The sequence below is a fragment of the Homalodisca vitripennis genome, chromosome 1, assembly GCF_021130785.1.
Source record: "Homalodisca vitripennis isolate AUS2020 chromosome 1, UT_GWSS_2.1, whole genome shotgun sequence".
Lineage (NCBI taxonomy): Eukaryota > Metazoa > Arthropoda > Insecta > Hemiptera > Cicadellidae > Homalodisca > Homalodisca vitripennis.
Genome location: NC_060207.1, coordinates 11,307,659 through 11,332,975, shown reverse-complemented (window position 1 = coordinate 11,332,975; position 25,317 = coordinate 11,307,659). Strand labels below are relative to the sequence as shown.

The window sequence follows — 25,317 nt, the reverse complement described above, 5'->3', positions numbered from 1 at the left end:
AAGGTTTAGTGGCATTTGGTCAATAATTAAAACTACAATATAACAAAAACCGGACGAGCACCCCCAGCGCACATCAGCATTTTTCGTAAAACCTAGTGACGTGCGCTCGCGGCGCACGTCGGCATTAAAAGGGTTAAATCCAACTTTTAGAATAAATAAACCAGCATAAGCTAACCAAATACAGATCGTTAAAAAGTGTGACTTAGTCTCATTTTACTAGTTTTCTGACTATGAAAATAACTAATATTTAAGCATTCTTTCCCATTGCAATGGGACTTTCTATCAATAAGTATTTATTACCAATACACAATACCAGTGTCTATTGGTGAAGAAATTGACAACAGGACAAGAATTAAAACATACAAACATTTTAAAGGTTATATTTTTATAACAAATAAAACATCTATTGCGCATTTAAAACAATACTATTTTTACATTACAAAAATTGAAAACTTCACAAACAAAAAGGATGTGAAGAAAATATGTTACAATATATTATGTCAGGAAACTGTGATAATCTTGCTAAAGACTATCACTAATACCTCGAGCTAAATACACTTTAGATTTGAAATTACATGTACATGGCGCAAGCTTTTGAAAATTTCACAGTAAACACATTTTTTAAATCTGTTACAAATCCAGATTTCAATAAATAAATACCTAGCATAGTTCTCACTCAAAAACACTAAGTGGTAAATGCAACTTATACAAACTTTTGTACGATAAGTCAAGGAATAATTAAATTTTTGGAAGTATTTACAAATAGGACAAAAAATACAAAAAAATACAAACATTACAGATCTGCCTATTTCCCAAACAAGTGGTTTTAGGTGAGCGTTGTTTTAGTGTAATCAGTATAAAAGGCAGTCTACTCAGTTCCACTTGTCATACACACACACGTACACAACATCTGACAATGTCTCCCAAGTCTTGAAAAATTATCACTGCGTGTTTATCACACCAACGCACAATTAGTCTTACAGTTCATCGTGGTCGTGATCTTCGTGTTCCTGGACAGACAAAACAAAATTATCAGTTTAATTAAACAAGTAATGGCAGCAGAGTTTAACTTTGTTACGAACAAGTTCTGAAGAAATCTAAATGTGAAAAAGACTAGTTTTGTAAATTAGTCAAAATTTAATCCATTTAGTACAGTTTGATTGGTTTGTAAGTAGTTGATTTTAAAAAGCTTAACAAAATAGATTATATCAAATTTCAAGGAAACAAAAAAGTACTGGCAACAAGATGGATGTAATTTTTTCAACATCAATTTTTCCTATTTTTAATCAATACAAAATTACTCAATGAAATTTGCCAGTCAAGATAAAAAAAACATGGCCTGAGTTCAATATATAATTTAAAATTTAACTAATATGGAGTCTACCTCAATAGTATAAAAGTTTAAGCAAATTTTTCAAAATAACAGCAAATGGTAAAAAAATTATATAAATTATAAATAAAAATAGTTGAATGTCTTAAAACAGCTCAAACAAACAAAAATAATCAAATATTTTTATCTTTGAAAAATTTGTTTATTGCCCTTTCCAAATTGTGGTATCATTTTTGACAAAGGTAATTTAGCAGCATTATCTTCTAATATTGTAATATTAACAAAATTGTTTACAGCCCATCAAGTTCTAGCTAGGCCTACATATTTCAGAAAAGGTTTAATTTATTGAACATAAGTAAAACCAAAAAATAACGCAAATATTGTTTACAGTCTCAAGTAACATTAAATGTTGCTTTAGAGATGATCAGCAGCCTTCTTTCAGTCAACAAAACAAAATCAAAATTTGTATACATTAATTTTCAACAGAAACATAAAATTAATTTGAAAGGAGGAGAAATGTACTCCAATAGAGTAAAGAAACCAATTTTAATATGTATTGCATGACCATTATAACATAAACGTAGCAAAGAGCAGTAGAACAAGTGAAATGAAGTTCCCAATCTTACAACAGAATAATAGATGAGGTAGAATCATTACTAGATCATAGAATACTTACTTCTCCTGTTTCTGGTTTGTCTGCTGCATCTTCATCCTCATCTTCATCTTCATCATCCTCATCCTCAGGAACATCACTCTTTCCTTCAGCCTCCCGCTTTTTCTTTTCTTCTTCATCCTGTTCTGCTTTCATTTTTTGCTCACCTTCCTAAATAAGATAAAAATGTCTAATAATTTAACAGCCTTATTGAATAATAAACTTAAAACTAAATATAATAATTTACTGTGTTGTGTAATTTTACTAGAATGACATAAAGATACATTGTAGTACTGAAACAAATTTTAGTGAGGTATCAAATTAAAAGAGTTTTTACTGAACCCAAACCTGATTACGTTGCATTCACCATTAACTCAAAGTTTATGGGTGCAAAGCTCATCAAAATGGGATAAGATACATATGTAGGTAGATGTATAGATTTTAGTGCAATAAAACAATGTTTGAAAAAGTATGTATATAATTGTTATTTTTCTTGAAAATTTTAAATTATTGAGAAAAAGATATTATTTACTACACATCAAAGCTGGTCTGGGGGATATTTATTTCACTAGAGTTATTGAAATATGTTCTAAACTCAGAAACCAAAAAGTAAGTAGGCTGTGAGAATGCTTTGTTTAAGGATAACCCTAACCCCTAGTTTTATAATGAATAAATAAAAGTACAGTGCTCTTAATATGGACTTTGAGCATTACTTAAAAGGACAATTACTGCCTCGGACATGAAAAAGTTGTACGTTTTCCTTAAATTGAATGCAATGTATGGAACATGTAAAAAAATAGGGGAATATATATATACGGAATCTATTTAATCTACTTACAAATCGTGGCTTCCAGATGTCTGTGGCCACCTTTTTCGCGTGTTCAGGATCATCTGTTATTAAGACATTGTTGAATATTGTGCCGGACTTGACCTGCCACAAATCGAAACCAATGGCACAGATCTCCTTCCTGTGGTACAACTCTGAGTCTGGTTTGTAGTCAGGGTTGTCGATTTCTGGGTGAATCCAGGGGCCCTACACAGAATACAATGTATCATGTTGGTGTTGTAATGTTGCAAGTCTGATACCCTTACAACCTCCTGTTCCATAAATATATTGGATAGTCTCAATGTGTTATACCAAAATAAATCCACTCTCTTTTGAGTTATGTTACTTTCCATGTTATATTGTGGATCATACGTTGCAAAACTAAATGATTCAGACAAGTTAATTGGTACCAAAATAACAATCGATTACAACAATAACAAACTTGTCCCTGGCTGCTACATTATGTAGGATAATGGACACAGATCTAAAATATTGAATCTAAATTTGTACATAATTTAATTCTGAAGAAGAATGCGAAAACCACAATTGATTAAAATGCTACAAATTAAAATTACAATGATTTCAATATAATGCTGTAATTTTGGCCATTTAATAGCTAGTGAAAGAGCTATTAATAGCCGTAGGTTTTAAACTGGTAAGCTAATAGCTAGATATACACAGAACAATTTTACCATCAATGTTCAAAATAATTTGAATAAACTTACAGATACAAATATTAAATTAAATAGTAATTTGACATGTTTAATGAAACAAAATGTTTGTACATCTTTTTTTAATTTTTACCTTGTAGTTGGGGTTGTCAATCTGCTTGGGTGTCCAGGTTCCCTTGTAGTCTGGGTTGTCGATCATAGGAGCCTCCCATTCTCCGTCCATCTCGTCATCCCAGTCCTCGGGCTTGGTGGCGTCAGGGTCAGGAATGTGCTCGGGCTGGTCCCAGTCGGCAGGCTTCTCGTCTGTGGGGTCATCGATGGTAGCCTTGTCCTCCCAGTCAGAGGGCTTCTTGGCTGAGGGGTCCTTGATCTTCTTAGGAGGGAGGAAGTTCCAGTCTGCTTCCAGTTCTCCAGATTCTACTTTTTCGTTGTCAATCAACACCTGTAAACAATTAAGATAAAGTAAATAATGTTATTTATTATTTAATGTAAACGTTATATTATTTCCAAATGGTTGCTCCCTTTATGGTTAATCAACATTTGTCAACACAATTTATCTTTGACAATATTGTACTTAAACAAACATTTTAATCAATGGGTTCTTCATTCAATACTGGTTTAAATTCTTTATGATTTGTTGTCTAAATTTCAGGATCTAGCTGTTTATTCAATATTAAATACAAATTTTTGTTTGTGTTTACGTCTTATATAATACCATGTTTTAACAAATTAAGCAGTGTCCAACATTTAGTTCTGTAATTGTACTTCTACAAAAGATTGAAACCTAAAATTTGTTTCATTTACATTAAATATATATTTATGTTATTAATGTGTATGTAAGAATGTTATCAAACAATTACTATTTATTTTTTCAAACCATAAAAAATAAAACAGCATTTTCCCCCTTTAAATCTTCCTTTACAACAAAAGAAACAAATTTGAGGTTTATTTTCTTCTGTTAAAATATAATATGTTTAATTAAACTTTTGCTCTGTCTGAAAATTGCCTTGGTATTCAAGCCAAGTTGCCCCATTTATATATGGCCCTTTTTCATTTAATATTCAAAATAAGGATGGTCTTTTAAGGGTTAACAAAAGAAGACATGCGGTTTTAAATCTTACATTTTATATCATGAATGGTTTAAATCTGTTTTACAATAGTTTTCATTTCATATATAAAGTAATAGAAGTTATATACCTATATTTTTTTAAATAAAAGGGTTACAGAGATAACATAAAAAACAACAAAATCAAAATTAACACTGGCATACATAACTAAATCATACAAACCTCATATGTGTTATCAGGCTTAACAATCAAAGTGTAGAGATGGGTGTAAACATCATCCTTGCACCTGATGTCTTTGTTGATAAGGTGATTTTCACCCTTGTAGCTGAAGATTACATGGACTTTTTTTGTCCCAGGACCACAAATATCAGGACCTGAAATGTTTAGTTTATTAGATATATAATACAAAAGTTCATAATTACGTATAAAACATTAATAAATACCTATTTGGTAAGTACATTATTAAATGGTCCTTTACTGAATGTTGGTTGATTATATATATATATTCAAAGATGAGAAGTGGACTTTTATCGTCATTAGTACCTTGACAGAACACAACACATCAGGAGATTCACGTCCTGACATCTGACCCAAATTTCATGTAACTAACCAGAAGCTAGCAAAATGATTGATAAGTTACTGAAATCTGTCCCATAAGACTTCATGCATGTCATTAGAGGCCGGCCAAATTATCTAATGGGTGAACTAACCATCATCATACAAACTACTATGATTTTTTTTTTTAACCTACAAAAAATAAATTTTGATATTAATAATTAATCTGGTGTTGTGCAAATTAAAGACTGTAAGCTACATTAAGTTTTCATTTTACTGGTAAGCTTTAAATAATAAACTTGTTTGAATTTTAACAAATATTGCATAGTGAGTCATTATTTCAACTTACCAAACATAATTTCATAAGGAGTTTCTCCGTGCATGTCTTTCTGATCTAAGGAGCAGTCGAATATTTTAACATATCCACCTCCACAGTCAATGTTTTGTTCATGTTTCACTGTGAACTGCACTACCAGAGGCTTTCCTTTGTTGCTGAATGGTGAGAACTTCCTCGACAGAGCGTAGAACCTAGCATCTTGCGACGTCTGAATACCTACAATTGTACATTTTATTACAGTAAATTATAATTATAAAATATATTTATCTGAAAAATCCACATGTCAAATCACCATATCTCGGCTGTCAAGTAGGCTAATACTTACTCCTTAACATACACAATGTGATAACGAGCCCATTGCGGATCACTGACGAGCTGGGCTCGTCACGCGGTGGCCGGGCCTAACGGCACGATGACGAGCTCAGGTCGCAAAAGCAGTCTGCTTTTAAATTTCCCTCCAAATAGTTCTTTTAATGTCTGATAGATCGGGCGATCATCTTCACTTGTCTACTAAGAGTGTTTAACAACGGTCTACGTTTAGAGTTTTCAAAAGTTTTATAAATATCCTACAGATCGCAGTTGTATGTCGAAGTTGAAAAATCATTCATATGAGTTTACTCTCTGCTTTTTAGCGCTTCTGATTGGGTGTTTTCCTAAGTTGTTATTATAATACTTTTGAGGTTAGTGACACAACTAAACGACGCAGACGTACATATTGGCGGGTTTAGTCTAGACAATAGCGCGGATGTTGTAATCGCTTCGCCCGAGCCGCTTTATTTAGACTATGATTCAGACATCATCCCTGCCACCCCGGAGCCTTGCTCACGTGTTATTGTTCCTACATCACGGATACCCCAGCAGGTCGTGGTTCCATCTGAATGAATACCTTCACAGCTGAATATTCTAGTATACGATAAGCGAGCGAGCGATACTGTGGCGCACCATTGCTGTTCGTGCGGCCGCTGACCGTAAATTAATTCGTGCCCGCTGGTGCCCACGCGCCAAAACAATACGATCCGCAATGGGTTAACATACACAATGTGATAACGAGGTTCATAAATTACCCCATATAATTTACTGACTACTATTAATTTTTTTATTGCCAAAGGCAGAATTAGCAGATTGGGAGGTTGAAATTATGCACTAATAAATTTGAGAAGACCAAACACTCAGAATGAACTTTGGCGAATTTTTATAATAAATGGTAGTGGTTGAATTAGGCCTAACCAAAATTTAACACCTTTAAAAAACAAAATTCTTTACAAATTAATTTTTATACTTCACTTTTAATGATCTGAATTATATACATACAGGGTGGTTGTTTTAATTTAACTTATATCTTTATTGATAAACAAACTAAAAGAGATATTTTTGTTGTTTGTTGTTATATGTTTTGAGGCAATTATCTGGGAAGAAACTGTTTACATTAAGTCAACCTCCCTTCTCCCCTATCTTAAAATTTAAAAATTCAAATTGCAAAGTAACCCCCTCTCCCCATGTGGCATCAAAATAAACAGAAATAAAAGAGAAATGTTTTGGTGAAAACAAAAATATAAAATGGAATTTGCAGCAAATATTGTTATGGGAAGAAATTGTTTATAAAAAGTTAGCCTCCATTCAATCCCTTTCCTTAATTCCAAAGTTATAAATCAAATAATCAAGTACTCCATATAACATTAAATTAAAGGGATTAAGAGTAACCTTTTGGTGAAAACTTTGTATCAGTTAGTTCAGTCGTTTAAAAATACCCTAATGTCAAAACGTTTCTCAAGATCCTTTAGCTGAAAAGTTAACCTTACAATTATGTTTGAGAAAACTTTACTTTGTTTGAGACAATTTTACTTCATGATTCAAGTGAAATTTTAAATAACATAACACATAACGGGTATTAAGGTATTCTAAATGTTCACCATTGCATTCCAGGATATCAAAAATGAATCTTAATTACAATATTATAGAAGTAATTGAAACAAGGCAGAAATACTAAATAATGTGGCTCATGCTTTACAACAGTTCTGAGAAATAAACTAACAATAAATACACTGCATAAAATTCTTACCTTTATCTTTCTCAGCATCATTGTAAAATTTACCCGATGACCATGTGAACTTTCCAAATTCCTTTCCAGGATGTTCGGAATATATCCAATTATCTTCCCATGATTCTGAAATTAGAAAAATACCATTATTATTTATTACACTACCATTAAACAATAGTAATAAATACGCTTAGATGGCCACATATTGACTCTCTTTGTTACCTGAAAATAAAGAACTTTCAAATTAATTTTAAACTTGCCTCTACTTTACGGTGTACCTTACATCTGTTGTTATTGGAGTTAATGTTGGATTTGACTGGAATGGTTGAAACCTTATAACTTTAGAGCCCGTCTTGTAGAGTGTGAATTGATCTAATTCAACCTAATCTTAGAAGATATCTTAGAGCATATTAGGCCTATTTCTTGATCCATGTAATTAAATCTCAATATTATGATTTTGCAAAGGTTTTTTTGTTCATGAACATATACATTCTGACTGCTCCATTGTGAGTTTACAAAAATTTTTACATCTGCTTTTTGGAGCAGCTTTAGCTTAGTAAAGATAAAAATGGCTATTCTTTTATAATCGACATTGGAACAAATTTCATTAACATAAAAATACTTGGCCTATAATGTAGATATACAAATAGGCTAAGTTAGCTTAGAATGACACAGCTATGAAGTATGATGAAAAAAAATCACTTCAGCCGTATTTTTTTAAAGGGAAATTCTTAGAAAGTGAATTTTAAATGAACATTATAAAACTATTATGCCCTAAACATAAAAAAGTAAAAAGATTGGAACTGTATTTCACTAGGCTCTTCAGTGGTGACGAACAAAAAACATCCCTCAAGATAGTGACATCAATCAATAACAGATCAAAACTGTAGGGAATCTGGTTGAGAGGGGTAAAAAAAATATTAAAAACTCATATAACCATAATGTGATGTATAAGAATATTACCTCAAATATGTTATTAAGTTTTGTTCAATATACTGTTTGTGAGTGCAAAATATCATTATGGAAATGAAGGTATATTTGGCAAATATCAAGTTGTTTTAGGTATCATTGATAAAGTAAACATTTTCCTATAATTATAATTAAGTACTTAACAAGAACTGTAATTTAACACACATATTCTCAGAGTGTGGAAAAGTGAACCCTTGCCATTACCATATAGGCTATTCTTTGTTTGAAGGTTATTTTTGACGATGGAAGGATTGTGAAGGAAACAGGATTTTTCTGGACATTTGCCATCGTTCAGTAAAACAAGAAATCAATAACACTACGTTTCGAGATCTGCAATCTGATCTCTTCTTCAGGTAAAGAACTAACCTAATACATAATTACAAACTAGGTTAAAATAAACAAATCTTACCAAAGCGTTGTGGCATGCCTAAGTCAGGAATCACAACCTACATTACATATAGGCTATGTAATGAATGAACTATTGATTTTGATGCACGAAAATTAAGCGGTCTACCTCATAACGCTTTCTAAAAATAGTTTCAAACATACACAAGTGTTAGACATCCATGGAATGAGAGTGCAAGCTCATCCATGGTTTTGTTTTCCATTTGTCCTCTGCTAGTAATAATATGATATAAAGTGCAACCAATTTTGGTAACAATAGGAAATGACCATGGCAATGAAATCTATTTTTGGAAAATCCAACATTCATCTGTTTATACTTAACCTAGCAATGAACAAACTACTCCCAAACAATGAAACAGACCATCTTTATTATGACAGATTATGATACTGTGTCAACAGTGAGCGAGACAATAGGTGATCAGTCGGCAACAGTTGTTCATTAAAAGGCATTAGTCATAACTATGAAATAATTAGAAACAAATTTCAGAGAAAAGCTTTCCTTTTTGCAAAATTACAATTTGTTTTATTTTCTTTGAAAATACAAATTTTTTTTAGAAGCTTAGTAGTTGTATAGGCGAGCTGCCATATATGTCTATAAATATGCATGCTGTACCACACGATATTTCTTATGAAATAGTACTTGTGGAAAAAACAATATTTTTGCTTTACCCCATGTAAAATTACTTGCAGAACACAAATAAAACAGTTTATTTTTTTTTTAAAGCTGTTAAATCCACTTTATTGTAATTTGCACACAGTTCACACATCTCTGACCTGGAATTTAGAGAGCAGTCCAATACCTGCAGGTCTCAGACCTGTGTGTTTATGACTGTTCTAAATCCAATTCCAATTATTAAAGCAGAATCAAACATAGTTAAATTTGAGTTTTAATCTTGAACCATGCAGCCTTGCAATGGCATAACTTATAGCTTACAGCTGGGGGCTTCTTGGCTCTAACTTCGCCTGATTAAATAAGACATTGTTTACTTTACTTAGTTATAAATATATATTTAACTATACAATTCTGATTGATACATTGTTTTAATTGATTACACTAACAATTTTTAAACACCTGTTTTTAAGTTCGAATAAAACTTAATTTTCATTGCTTTCCATCATCAAAGTTTGGGAAGAATTACAATTAAAATGTGAGGAGAATTATAATTAAAATATGGGAAGAATTATAATTAAAACATCAGGAAGAATAATCATCATAATATGGAAGGACTAAACTTCATAATATAGGATTCTTCTCCTTTTTATACGATATAGGATTTTTTACTCACTAAATAAGGAAAATTACTCATTAAATATTTATATTACAATTTGCAAAGTATTTGACCATTTGATTACGTTTGGTAAAATTACTGGCACATACTCCTGGAGGCGACCCAAAAACATTCTTTAACATATTACTCATCAGGTAACATATCAAGATCTGAATATCAATACCTCCAGCCTAGAGTATTACATCAAAGTTTTAAGAGACTGATTTTGTCTCTCAATACAACCTACATTGACATTCTACATCAAATTTTGACTTGCCTTAGATTTGTTCAAGATAGTGTATGTAAATAATAACTTAGTTTAGAATCTAATAGAACACAATTTAGGTTAAATTTTGTCAATAGATCAAAATTAGGATAAACTTAACAAATAGAAGCCCCTTACAAGGTAAATCATTTTTATTTATAGACTAGATCATTCACATATCTAATTATGAGGCTAATCATTTAATTATATGTAACCTGTATTAAACCTAAAATAACAACATGAATATTATTACATTTGATATTAGTAAATCAAAACTAATGTTAAAAATTACAAACATAGGCTAATAAAAGTTGGTAGAAAATTGAAGATTTAACATTAGATTTGTTATGATTAAATTTGTTATCTGTAACCAAACATGTCTTTCTGTAACATGAGTGATAATACCAGTATAGAAGAGACTCAAGAAATATTACAGACTATATGTGGCAATTTCCAGCTTCAAAGTTAATAAGCCTAGTATGTAATTGACTGAAATGTTCAACTTAGGATATAATAAGATCAATATAAATTACGAAGTACAAATTACCGAAAACCTGGGACTACTTATTTTGACGCCAGCGAAAACCTGGGACTACTTATTTTGACACCAGCGAAAACCTGGGACTACTTATTTTGCTGGCGTCAAAATACGTAGTCCCAGGTTTTCGGTAATTGTGAAAGTAACGGCTGGAGCGGCAAAATACGAGTTTCCCGTTATTAATTAATTGGAATCATCCTACTGAATAAAACAATATAAGGTTTCACAGGGTGGAAATAATGAAGTTGTAGAACATAAAAAATGGATCTACACACACACACAATGTTTCCATGTTGTCTTTAGACAAATAACTCATTAAGATCATACAAATTAAATGTTAACACATTTTAATACAGTAAACATATTTTAATTAAAAGTGAGTTTATCTTTATAAACATGGGTACGGTCCAATAAGTGGACCCGGTTTTTTTATATCGAAGAATATAATCATCGATACCTAATATTCGATACCTAATATTCGCATATCGAATCGTAGACTATCAATCGATATAAAAGTAGTAACAATCATATGTTTAAAATTAAAATGTGAATTTAATTATGTAACAAATAATAAATGAACATCAAAATCAGGGAAACTCATAACTTTAACTAAATGAAACAGAACGAGAACAATCAAACAGCAAAACCATAAATAATTAAGAAATGATAACAAACATTGGGAATAGAAAATAAATTAGAACAAAAAAAATAATTAGAATAGGAAACTGAAATTTGTCGAACTATCTACATGTCTTCGCCTGGGTAGCAATTTTTTTACAGCTTTTAAGAAATGGTTGAATGAGTCCTCTTCAGAAAACTGTACCTCTCTTCTATATAAATATTCACAGAGGTGATCTGCAAGAAGGTCGGCTGCTATACCAGTTCTTAAACTACGTTTTACGGCTCTCCACGAACTTTCAATTGTCTGAGTGTTGGCACCAGTTGCTGGGTTTAAAAAGTTTTCACTATGGTTCACAGTAAAATGGACAAAACCACAATCACTTAGTCCAAAATATGCTTTCCACATATCTGTAACTATGGTTGTTCCAGGCTGCACGTGTTTTAGTACGAGAGGAATGAGAGTTTTTGCATCTCGTTTGTTTTCAGGACAAATCTCTATCCTATATCTACCCCCATGTTTCTGTCCTTCCGGTATAGTTTCTATTAAACCTAGAATCCAGGTTCCTTCTACCAACCTCCCTTTGTTATTTTTGCGTTTACCAATTTTACATTCGTCAATTTCCACCACCACTCCAGGACCTCCAAGCTTTTCTTCCCTATTAAACTTATCATCTATCCAAACAAAACACACTTCCCTGCAAAACGACAGCCAGTCAGATATCGTACTTCTAGATGGAGTATGTACATCAGAACTACACTCAAGAATTAAAAAATCGTATTTGTCTGATTTCTGGAAAAAAAGTACATTAAAGTCACAATATTACGCAGTCCGAACTTTGACCCTTCAAAAAAAGTATTCTTCAGTGCGTTTTTACTAAAGTTGTGTCCACCATTACCTTCTTTCTTGCATCTGAAGACGACCATGTTGGCTCCTCTGACAGTTACATTTGTTACCTTTCCACAAATATCACATACTGGATTATTAGGTACTAGTGGAACCCAACATTCTGAAGCCATAAAAAACATGTTTTATCGTCTTTTAAAGCGATTTCGTGAAGCTTCCTAAGATTGACAGCCATTTTTAATACACAATGTTACTTATGTGAAATTTAAAATATTACCTTAATTGTATTATTTGAAAGTGTTTACAGCTGTTCATATAGATTATTTAAGTTAATTGTTAAAAATAATTAATCAATATCGATTGATTATATCGATGGTTATGATTAAGTAATATCGTTTGCTAATTTCGATATAAAAAACCGGGTCCGCTTATTGGACCGTACCCATAAACATGACAATGAACTTCATATGTTTTGCTGTGGTTTCATTATTATTTATATGACACTTTTTCCTGTTTCTGGTCATAGAGTAATTGTTGGATGGTTATCGTTCCTTTATTATTAATATTGTCATTGTATATTATAGTTAAAATTTATTAGTTGCAAAATGACTTATTATTTAGTAATTTATATATAACTTATGTTGATACAAATTAATAGCCTAGTTTTGTTATTTGATATATTAAGAATGGATGATTATATTAAGCAATATAAAACGATCTTCTTATAATAGTTCTGCCCATTTACGATTTAAAATTAAAATGTTAAGAACTATAGAATAACAAAATAAATGTAATATGTAAACTAAACATTGAATAGTAGCTTACAGGAAATAAAAATATACCCTCAAATAATGCTTCAGAGCCTCAATGCAACTTACCTGATTGATCCAACCCCAAATTCCACAGTGATAATTGGGTACAAATATGCTTCCATAAAAAAGATAATATTACACTCAGGAGAAAGAGAAGGAAAGAAGTTGAGAAGTACTGTTAGTAAGATTATGAGGAAAGGAACTAAAATAAAACTTTCTCATATCAGTGAAAGTGTTTATTGCTTGCTATTTTTTATTAATCTGTATTGAAAATAACAAACAAACATGAAAGGCTATATGAGGCAATGGGATATAGTTTAGATTTAGAATATTAGACAATTTTATCATATTCCTCATATCTGTATTTTACAAATGAAAATTACCTTTCCTTGTAAACCTGCCGGCTTTAAAGTAAAGAAATTACTTTTATAATAAAACGAACTATACTTACTATCATTAAAGTTTTCTTCAAAATAGACCTCGGCGTTGATCTGGGAAAACGCCAACAAAGCAAATAGGGCACAAATATACATTATGTAGTCCTGGGAAATTTCAACAAACACAACCTTTACCTCAACTACCACAACGTGAATTAATCGACTATCATGGAAACGCCACTGAACAAGACAACTAAGCCAGACAGATGGAATTCTGCTATTCGTTGAAGCGAATGGCCAATGAGAGACCACCACGCTCAGAAAACTACCAACCTGGAAATTTCGTTTATTCCCCTCATACTTAGATTTATGTAATCTAAGCAGGTTCTGTCTGACCAATTGACTTAATTATGGAAACCCCTCAAAAAATCCTCGGAAACTAAAACTGAAAACTATATTGTATTCATGCAGAAAAATGTTCTATGTATAAATATTACAATATAATATGAATAAATGTGAGTACTTAACACTTGTATAATTTCAATCACGACAAAAGTTATATTTTTATTTAAAAAAAGATACAATGGAATATAATCCTTTGGTTGAAACAAGAAAATAAAATGTGATAAGTATTTTAATAAAAAGTACTATACATTATTTAATGGACACGATAAAATAATTGTTAGGATAAAAAGAGCTCCTGAGCATTAAAATACAGTTTCTTAAAATACATGAAAATTCAGAAAGCGTTTCTCAGTACTCATATAATTCCTACTGTTTAATTCTATAGGCTCGGAACTTCAAAGATCTGACTAGGCCCGTTTTGGTTTGAAAAATAATATTTAAATTACATAGTTCGAATAATAAAACACTGTACAACAAATCTGATGTTCCTTTATATTTATAGATACTCTCCAACTTCTCGATATCACAGAAAGTTGAAATTTGGCACACGTATGCTTCATGACTTATACAGAAAACCTAAAGCATTTGCATAAAGATCAAACATTTACACGGGTTGAAATGATATTGCAACACTTAAAACAACTAGTTTCTATATTGTTTTTAATTTCTAGATGTCATACAAAGATTAAATTTAACGCACATGTGCATCATGCTCTGCAACGGAAAAATATTATGTCATGCATGTTAACCATAGAAGAATAGCTATATTTTTGTAATTCAACTTCTCGCTTTCCTAAATAGATGATATTTCACACTCATGCCTCATCACTAAAATAGAAAAACAAAAGCATTTTTATAAAGACCAACCACCCGAAGTAGAATTCAGATCTGCATATGTACATATTTTCTTGATCGGGTCTACAATACTACAGGGGTATCGGGATTAGCTTAGACCGGAAGAAGATTTCAAGGGCAGAAAGTAGATATTTATGTCTAAAGTAGGCTTCTTAGACCGAATATCTGTATATTATTTTATTGTGACAACAAGGCAAACTCTACTATGGTGTATGCAATATAAATGTCTTTTCACGCGCTAAAACTTAAATACCGGTATGGGTAAGTGGCAATTGTGTTTACTTTTTAACCACTTAACAATAAAAACTGAAATAATATATACCTTATACATGTTTATTTCCGATTACAATTAGCATGTAGGATCCCATCATATAGCATCATAAGTGCTTTCACTAAGATTACCACCGATAATATTCCTCCATGATAATAGTTTATGTTACTGATACTGTTGGAGTTACTCGTTCACTATTTCATTGGCACTCATAAAAAACTGTTTCACTCCCCGAACCCAGGGGCTCCAAACATTGCTTTTTAAACCGTCGCTCCAATAGAAATTCTGAATGAGATCAGGAGATTGGAATATCTGTCGGTGATCATATTATATTATATTATTTTCAAGAATGCTTATTATGCCATTTAAAAAGATATATCTATGATGTAGTATTGTTCAATAGAAAGACTGTGTAAAACCACGTGTTATTGCTAATTAAAATGTACAGTGATTTACTTCATTTCAATGTTATTAAAGTTTAAAAATTATTGTGAAACACACATATCATAAATAAAATTGTACTTCTACTAAAACATACGACTTTTTGTTCTTAGATACATTGAAATCATTCATTACATCTTACAGTTTGAACTACCTCTAAAGTTTTTTTTATTTATACGCTATGATCCAGATGTTTTGTTGGCAGTAAGCTCATCCAATTCTCCCAACAAATAAATAGTTTGATTGTGTTACATACAATCTTCATTACTACGATCTGTAAAATAGGAGGAAAAGAGATGTTTGGCTACCGTCCTGTCTCATGTTTTCGTGTTATTTTGACATCAATTGATAAAGTAGCCTTTATTCAAATGACAACGTGCCTTTAGAAAAAAACCCTAATTTTTGGGTGTCAGTTTGGTTACAAGAAAAACATATTTATCTGATTTACGTTATTATTATTTTTCACATGAATTGTATGCGTCATTTTCCAATGCTTATCAGAAAACCAGCTGTTGTAAATGCATGTAGAATTTTTCATTCTTTAATCTATCATATAGAATTACATACCACATTCACAGACCACAACAGTCAGAACTAACCTGATATTGACCCTACTGCTACGTTGGCTGCAGTGCAATAACAGTGATATATTCTTGATCTACCACTTCCTAACTGCGATACAATTCTCTAGTTAACTGAAAAAAAACAATGAGCACAGCTTAGTCCTCAATGGCAGTTACAGTAGACCAGCCTTAGAAATACAATAGTACCTCCGAAAAAGAAGTAGGTGCTGCCACTTGTTTGCGGGATTTAACTTCGGACGTCTGCATTTGCACAATAGCCCGAGTCGTGGACATGATAGCAGGACAAGTGTTTTGGACAGTCGATATAGCATTCGACTGTGAACATGAAGGATCTATTAGGTCATCTGTGTTTTGTCAATTAGGTTTAGTGCAGATACCGGGTTAGTAAAGTTTTTCCTGAGCTGTTATCTTTTTAGGAAATATGTGTTATTAGTGGAGACGACTAAACAGATACTAATACCCAGCAGGGATTACTTCTGCCTGGTTTATACCTACCAGTTGAACCCACTACTGGGCACAGCAAAAACCAATGTGCCACTTCAATCTGGGCAATCTTATGGATGTCCAGTAGCGGCACATCACTAACCGCAAATGTTGAGATTCTGGGGTTCATGGGCAATTCGATAGGTCTAGTCACTGTGGAAGATGACTGTTGGAGTTGGTGGGGTTTGTTCTCTTACCTCAGAGGTTCTTGTTAACCTCAACAAGGGTGTGCCACCCCCTGCCTACTTTGACTGGAGAGGCTGGTTCAGAGCTGGCCTCCCCTTCTTCCGGGATGACTTTGAAATATAGTGCCCTAATTCTTCCTCATGGATCTCGATATGAGGCGGCCCCTACTCCCTAACCTTACCCATCCTGAATATCCTGTCACTCCGGAAACAGCGCAAAGATTCTTACAGGACTAAGTGCAATTTATAAGCTTCTTGTCCTAAGAGAACAAAAAAAACAACAAAAAAAAACAGATACTTCATGAAATAACTTCGTGAAGTTGTTGTCCACATTTCTAGAAGAGCTTTTCAGTCACTTTAATACCCAAAAACATACACACACCTTAAACGTGTTCTAGTGAATGTAATCGGCCCATATTAAACTGTATTAATCTATACTTAGTTATTGTAAGATTATATGATGCCTATTCATAATACAGATGATAAAAACACATCGGTAAAATAATGTTAGTCGAGCAAAGGTGGCACCACTGGTTACTTCAGAAACTGTAGTCATAGTAACGGTAACATGTAAACAGTGTGGTTGTTTTGTTTGTAAGCTTGAATTAGAACAGAAAGTGGTGAAACTAAAAGAAATTAGGTCAATACATGGAATATACCTATTTCTTGTATCTGTATTTGTATTCATTAAAGTCTAGTACACAGTTAAATATTCATACAATATCACAATTAGTATGCAGCTAAATAGGAATAGTTTACTAGTAATTAGAATAGTATTTAAACTAAATTAAGACAATGATTGAATTGTAGTGATGTACACCAATAAATCTACCTTGGCCACTTCTCAGTACATGTCTGTTACAAATTAATGTTTGTTTCATTTAATATTTAAAGTTTTAAATCAATAATTATGTGTTAGTTATATCACTTTGCATCTTAAAAGCAAAACAATACATACAAAGTGCTTAGGTTTGTTTTCTTAGTGAGCATGAACAATGTTTAGTAAATCAAAACTGCATAGTGCAAAATTAAAAATCACAAAACTTCAGGAAAAATATTCTAAAAACATTGTTTTGGAGGTTGAGCCGAATAGTTGTCAAAAATTAACCGAAGTTTATAATGACACATCCTCTCCTGATAGTAGTAGCAAAAGTGCATATAAAGATGAAGTTTCTATCAAAGACAAAATAAAGAAACAAAGTAATAATCAAGAAGAGAATACTGTAGTTGAGAATGTAAAAAATTCAGTACCTTGTTCCACTGACCAAATTGAAGATATTAAATGCGCAGAATTTGAGACAATTAATTCATTAAATGAAAGTACCGTATCTACTCGTAAATCATCAATCAAGTTGGCATCTGAAATATCAGAACTTTCAGATGTATCAAATCAACTGGAAAATATTTGTATTCTTTCTAGTTCTACTGATGAGTCAAGTGTTTTACCTTTTGTGAACGTATATGCACCAGGAAATTCTCAAAAGGTTTTAACATCTGCAAAAGATAAAATCAAATCTCCAGCTATATCTTCTGCACAAAATCTGATAAAAAATTTAGAGGCAGTTCAACACGAAGAGGCATGTTTTGAAAAAAGTTTATCTCAAACAATAGATGATTCAGTTAGTGAATCTAAAATGTCTAGCATAAAAGAAGTTATGTCCATGTTAGATACAGATTCGGATAGTACTTATTCCAAAAGCAACGATCGTAATAAATACAACGAGGATATTACAGGATACACACAGTCAGAAAGTAAAAATTCAAGTTTGGAACATTCAGCAGCAACAGGCACTGACGTTGAATTATATTCTGTACCAGAAAGTAGGCCTAATACAAGGCAAGAACAAATAAAAACCGCAAATGCAATTTCTCCAAGTTTACCGCATTTATTAAATGAAGATAATGAAACTTCTAATGCCACTTCTCCAAGTTCATCACAGTCATTAAGTGAAAATAATATTTCTAAACACATATCTAAAGTAACATTGTTAACTTCTAATCTAAAAAGTATTAGTAACACGTACAAAAGTGATAAGCGTCTGAAAAAAGAAGTTATTGGTCAAGAATCTAGTGGCCACAGTATTGATGAAACTAAAAATATAAATAAAAAATTGAATAAAAAAAAGTTAATTTTATTGTCTCAGAAAATAACTTCACAGAAAACAAGTTTAAAACCTTGTAAAAGACGACCTCTTCTGAAATCATGTAAATTAATTAGATATACTGAAACAAGCGATGAATATAATGGTCTCAGTACACACGTAGCAAGGCACAATTTTTCAGACAGCAATATATTTTATGGGAAAAAGTCAGGTAAATATAACTTTTTTTGATTTACTTTTGATAAGTCATCTATTTTATAATTAGTTAGTATTAAATTTTAAATTAGTACCTAATGATATTTTAGTTACATAAAATTAGTGTATCTTATATAATTTTTATGATTGAAGTGGGTTTCATTCCAGCATTCTTGAATGTATATGTAGATGTTCATAGTGAACAATTATAACTGAACACTGCTAATACATGAGAGATCATTGATAAAAAAAAACCTAAGGTCCCAGATGAAAGACCTGGGGGCCACCTTATAAAATGGAAAACTCTGAAGATAATTTACCTTCAAAACAAACTATGAAACAAGTTCAACAGAATGTTGTCAATTCCATAACCTTTAAGTTTAAATTATTAGAATATAGGGGTTTATCCAGTCAATTTGAATAACAGTGTAATAAGTAATAATTAGAGTTACAAAACATGTAAGATAAAATTATACATGTCTCTGTGAAACTAAATTATAGAACAGTCAGTTTGTAGTGTTACTATATTGACTGGATCTAGTGCACACAACACTAGAGTAATTGAAAAAATAATTGATTAATTAAAACAACTGGAATTGACTTTTAATTCAATTATTTTGTTACTTAATGTTTCTTTAATAAATGTTATAAGGGTATTAAGTGTAAAAACACAAGTGCTTTGTATGATTCTTCGGCTTGAGAATTCTAGTGATTCAGTTTATGGAATTTTGCTTTACACATGTGATTTACTAGATAGAACGTGTTGTCAAATTTATTATAACTGTCATAAAACAATGCCAATTGTTGAACATGATTTTATTATACAAAAGATAATAGACATTCACGAATTGAATTCACTTGCAAAATTTGGCTGAAATCAAAACAAATTCAGCGATGTATGCACAATAAAACTCAGCCATAACAAGCTGCAGTATTATGTCCTCTATAGTCAGTCATTTAACTTCTGTAAGATAACTATCGTTCTCTAATAATAAAATCTTCACCGCTGATATACTGAATGTGAGGACTCATGTAGCAGACTACTGACTTAGTTTTGTATACAGCATTTAATATATTTAAAGATATTTTGAGGGAGTCCTCCCTTAAAATAAACAATAATTTAATCTGCTGATGAAATTTATGTTACACTGTGAAATTTGAATACACAATGAGATTCTGCATGGTAAATGTTATAAATTTGTAATCTAACACTAGCAACAGTTTTGATATTTTTTTTATTATTAATTTTATTGCTTTATTAAATGTAACAGTGTAATTGTGGCTGTATAATTTAATGTGTTTGTAGTGTGATACAAAGAACAGACGTCACAGTGAGCGGCTCTGGGTCATTCAATTGAAAATCTGGACTCTAGCTTTTTTGTTGTTATTTTCTTTGTTAATCTGGCCACAACACTTGTAAACGTGGCCAGTTCTTATTCCGTAGAAAGGGTTTTTTTCTGTTTATTATAAAAAAATGCTGGAATAAATCATTATTTCATCATTTAGATGCCTATAACTTTGAAGGAAATCTGGTTTAAACGTGGATCTTTTCTACTTAGGAATTACCAGTATAATTGCCCAATTTGTGCATTATATCTTTTTTTTCCGTTTTTTTCTACCTTATTAGGATTAGAAGTTGAAAATCCTCTCATTAAACTTAGTCCTAAAAGGACCTTTGCACTTGCTTCTGAAGTGTCAGGATGGGTAGAGTTGGGGTTAGGGGCTGTCTCCTGTAGAAATCCATGAGGAGAAGCAGCGGGCACTATATCTGTCTTGTTACCTTGAAAGGAGAGGAGGACAGCCCTGTACCAGCCTCTCCAGTCACAGCGGGCAGTGGAAGTTCTCCCTTATGTACAACTTGGCTTTATTGTCAACAGGATGTAGGATATCTTACAGGCTTTTTAGCATAGCAGTTTATTTTGAAACATTTACTCTTTAAATTTTTTCACAATTATGTTTTCTATACTTTAAATGATGTATTATACTTTTTAAAGAGAATTATTTACCATAAGATTTTATAGCAGGCGGATACAAAGATTTACAAATAATAAGACTGTAATGGTTCTTATTTGTAGTTTATAAATTTGTTATAACACTGGTCACACAACTTCTTAAAGTGGTCATTTTAATTTTTCAAAATAGCCATTAAAATAAAAAAAATAGTTTACACAAGAAATTATCGAAAGTTTAAATAATAACATTCAAACATGGTACATAAATTAGGATTTAAAATTTGCTTTCTGATTTAGCAGCCTTCACAATTTTTCAGAAACATTGTCCATGTTGTATGGCATTTTAAAGGATATGAGACATAAGCAATGAGTATCATTATTCTGCCAAGATTAGTAATGACAAAGTAATTTGTTCTTTCAAAATTAAATATTTTTGTACTAATTCATGAGAATATTAAATTGTTCATATTAATACCACTGTGTTTTTTTTTTTTTTTTTTTTTTTTTTTTTTTTTTTTTTTTTTTTTTTTTTTTTTTTTTTTTTTTTTTTTTTTTTTTAGTTTATATACCACTAAGAAAATGATATGCTACAAAATGCTTTCAAATCAACTAGCCAACTATTTGTTTACCATTATTTGGATATAGAAATCATAAATCACATTACTAGGTTTTACAATCTTATCTAATAAAAAATCTAAATTAAAACAAGAAATTTGAATACCATCCAATCTAGTCCAGAAACTCTATGAAACACAAAATTATGAAAATATAAAAAATGAGTAAAAAGAAAACTTGGACAGTGTTTAATGTTTAGAGTATAATTTACAAGTGTGTCCTCTGTATACATTTAAAAATGTAATTTTTATGCATAACAAAATGTATTCAGGAGCGGTCTTGGACTTATCGTCGGTGCTATAAATCAAGAAGCTTTAGGAACAGATTAAGTACCAAAGATTAGTACGAAATAGTTCAGTGAACTTTGACTACAATATTGAGGCTAAACACATAAAGTATCAACATTTAATATTAGGATTAAATTACATACTATGATAAGAATAGTTTAACTGTATTTCTTATGGTGAGATTGTTAAACTGAAGAAAATAGTTTCAAGTTATTTATGACAAAATAGTACTATTTAAGTATTTAAATTATTTCTAACCCATTAAAAACATTAAAATATCAAAGTAGATATTTCAGACTCATGCAATATCAAATAAAAACTTAAATTGAGTTTTTATTAAAAAACCTAATTCAATCTTGATCAAGTTTGATATTCCTATGTTTATTTCTTATTCAATAACAAGTACTTTGCTAGAGAATTTATGTATTATGATAGTTACATGTGTATCTTAATAAATAAAATGCAAAACAATTATTAGCTACAAGAAAATATTACTAGTAAACAATGAAGTTGGTTTTCAGTTGAATTTAAATATCTTTATTCCTATTAGTATACAAACAGTACATGAATGGTACCTACCAATAAATTACAATAAAATATCAGTTATATATACATACTGATTAAGGATCATACAATAATTGTTTATTGACTAATATGTTATTACCCCAAACTATGCAGCAAAAACAAATTCAATAAAATCTTATTTTACAATAATTAAAATCTCATAATCTCAAAATTTACTTAAAATCTCATAATTAATGTACAGCTATACTCTTCAAAATTATATACAGTTTAACCATACTCCATTAGGGCTAACCCAACTTTTTCTCTAAAGGGGGATACATATTCCTGCTGATTCAGGAAAAAAATCTCAGAAATCATGACTCTTTGCACTGTGTTCCATGCATAAATGTGAAAAAGCCAGTTTCAGTTAACTTACCTGCACACAACCACAGTTTGTTCATTAACTTAGGTTATAGCTTAGTATTTCCTAATGCATTAATGGTTTGAATTCATTACTGGCGACATCTGTAATAGTAATAATCAAGCCCAGTATACTTATATTTATTTAAAATGTTCATTTAAAAAATCTTTCAATTAGGTGCTCAATTTTTTTTTACAAATGAATCTGTGCACAATATTAATTAATTGCTGAGTGGCTTGAAATGAAATTTAATTACTTTCATATTAAGTGTTATCCAATGTCACAGTCTTTTCATAATTTTTAAAATTTCCATGCATTTGATTGGGACATGTTTAATGCCAGTGGGTGGAGCTCTATAGTAGTTTCAAAACATAAATAAATAAATATGTTATTTCAGTGTATATGATTTTTTGCAAAATTTTTGTTGAATCAGTTCAGTTGTTTTTTGATTATGGAATAATAAACATGCATAAGTCCAAATAAACCCTTTTGTAATAGTAGTGGGATACACACAAACACATGCCTCCGAAGTAGACTTTTAAGTGAGGAATGAGTAAACAGTCGTTTTTACTAAAATTATTCCTAGGATGTCAGTTGGTGAATCAGAGAGCTAGAATTGTTATCATAATTAATGAAATGTTGTGTAATGGTTCCAGATCACTATTGCGATGAAGTAATAAAACAACTGATGAAGAATCAAATTGAATCAACAAGGCACTTCATAGAAAGCCACCATCAAATGTATCTACATTGCTGCCAGGCTGTGAAAATGCTGAGTGAGAATTACGTTCAAAATACATGACTGTTTCAATAAATAAGTCAATATATATTTCAAGCAATTTTACCAATGTACAAATTACAAAAATTTCAAATAAATGTTATTGCTATTGTTTTATTAATAAAACCAACAATTCATTATTTCAATGTTGATTTTCTCCGATCATGACCCCCAGAATTTAAAACCAACGTAATCCGAAAATTGTATGTATGTATATATAAATTATGTTATTAACTCCACATTACAAGGTATCTTTATTAGAATAATGAATTGTCAACTAGAACCCTTTTAAAAATTGCTTTATCTAAAGACATGTGTTTCAGTATTAAACCATCATCATTGTAAACATTAACCTCTAAATAAATAATAAACAATAAACAAATAAATATACACAATATGTTGACCATTTAAACAGATGTTAAATTTATATGACACAGTTGTAATTTTGATTAATATTCTGTATATTTTAATACTTTAAAAGATTGGATTTGTCTTATTTTTTAGATTGCCATTTAAAATGTGAGGATCTTTGTTATAGTTTAGATTATCTATCATTTTATACATTATTATAGATTAAATATCATATGTTAGTTTGGTTATTTAACCGCAAAACACAAAATAATTGAATCGTAAAAAGTAATGGTGAGAGGTCCAGGTTCGAGTCCCAACGGAGCAAGCACTTTTTGTGATTCAATGTTTATTGAAATTTATATATATACTGTATATATAAATTTGAAAAAAAATATATATTACATTTTTTAAATTAAATCAGGCTATTGCCATTTAAAGAAGTGTAATAAATGTAAACATGCGTTTGACAGGTATTTGGCCTTCCGATCATGTGTTAGTTTGCTTATTAAATACATATATGAAGGAAACAGTTGAATAAAAAATCATTAAATTTTTAACCCTTTATAGGGCAAACAATATTTTTGCCATTTTGCTGGAAAGCTCTCCGGTCGAAAAATCAACCACCCTGAAAATCTTGAAATGGACCAACCACTTTTTTACCATGTTTTTTACATTTTTAACGATTTTGTTTCATTGTAAATGCTAACACTAGACACTACAGATTACTAAATAATTTTTTTTATGTTTATTTAATTCTTTAGAGGGCGGTTGAATTTTCAACCGGAGAGCGTTCCCGCAAAATGAACTATGTATGTGTTTTCCGGTTTTAAAAATCAACCACTTAGAAAACTTATGAAATTGAAGGAAAAATTAAAACAATAGATTTAGCAAAACATTAAAAACTGCCTTTTATTTATACAGAATTGAAAAATGCACAATATTGTGAAAAATCTTGTCAGTGGTACATATTTACACCTTTAAAACATATTTATAAAATTGGTTCATATTTATATATGAATGTAACTATGTAAAAAAGGAAAAAACAAATATAACATTTAGTTAGATAATAAAATACGAGTATAAATGACACTTAGTAAAAAATTAAAAAGTCCTCCAAATAATACGTATGCTTCTGTGTAACGATTATCCTAATGTTACTGTTTTTGAAACAACTAATCAGTACTATGGAACGGGGCAAAAAACACGCCTTACATAGTGCAACCTTGCAAGTGGAACATTCTATACTTGATCTTTTGGGCTTGGCTGTAGTACTAAATCTGGCACATCTTCTACTTGATGTAGCAACAGGAAAA

At 30.9% G+C, this 25,317-nt stretch overlaps 2 protein-coding genes across 2 annotated transcripts; one reads left to right on the top strand and one right to left on the bottom strand.

Annotated features, from left to right (window-relative positions):
* Window positions 1–364: 364 nt before the first annotated feature.
* On the bottom strand, window positions 365–13,831 carry LOC124357102 (calreticulin). Its single transcript, XM_046808550.1, has 8 exons — window positions 13,650–13,831; window positions 7,498–7,602; window positions 5,451–5,654; window positions 4,769–4,920; window positions 3,613–3,921; window positions 2,821–3,015; window positions 2,007–2,153; window positions 365–1,010 (listed from the first exon to the last, which is right to left on the bottom strand). The coding sequence occupies exons 1-8, from the start codon at window positions 13,729–13,731 to the stop codon at window positions 978–980; spliced, it is 1,227 nt and encodes a 408-aa protein (XP_046664506.1). The 5' UTR covers window positions 13,732–13,831; the 3' UTR covers window positions 365–977.
* A 3,542-nt stretch (window positions 13,832–17,373) lies between these two features.
* On the top strand, window positions 17,374–23,818 carry LOC124357096. Its single transcript, XM_046808537.1, has 2 exons — window positions 17,374–19,112; window positions 23,532–23,818. The coding sequence occupies exons 1-2, from the start codon at window positions 17,795–17,797 to the stop codon at window positions 23,675–23,677; spliced, it is 1,464 nt and encodes a 487-aa protein (XP_046664493.1). The 5' UTR covers window positions 17,374–17,794; the 3' UTR covers window positions 23,678–23,818.
* The last annotated feature ends 1,499 nt before the right edge of the window (window positions 23,819–25,317 follow it).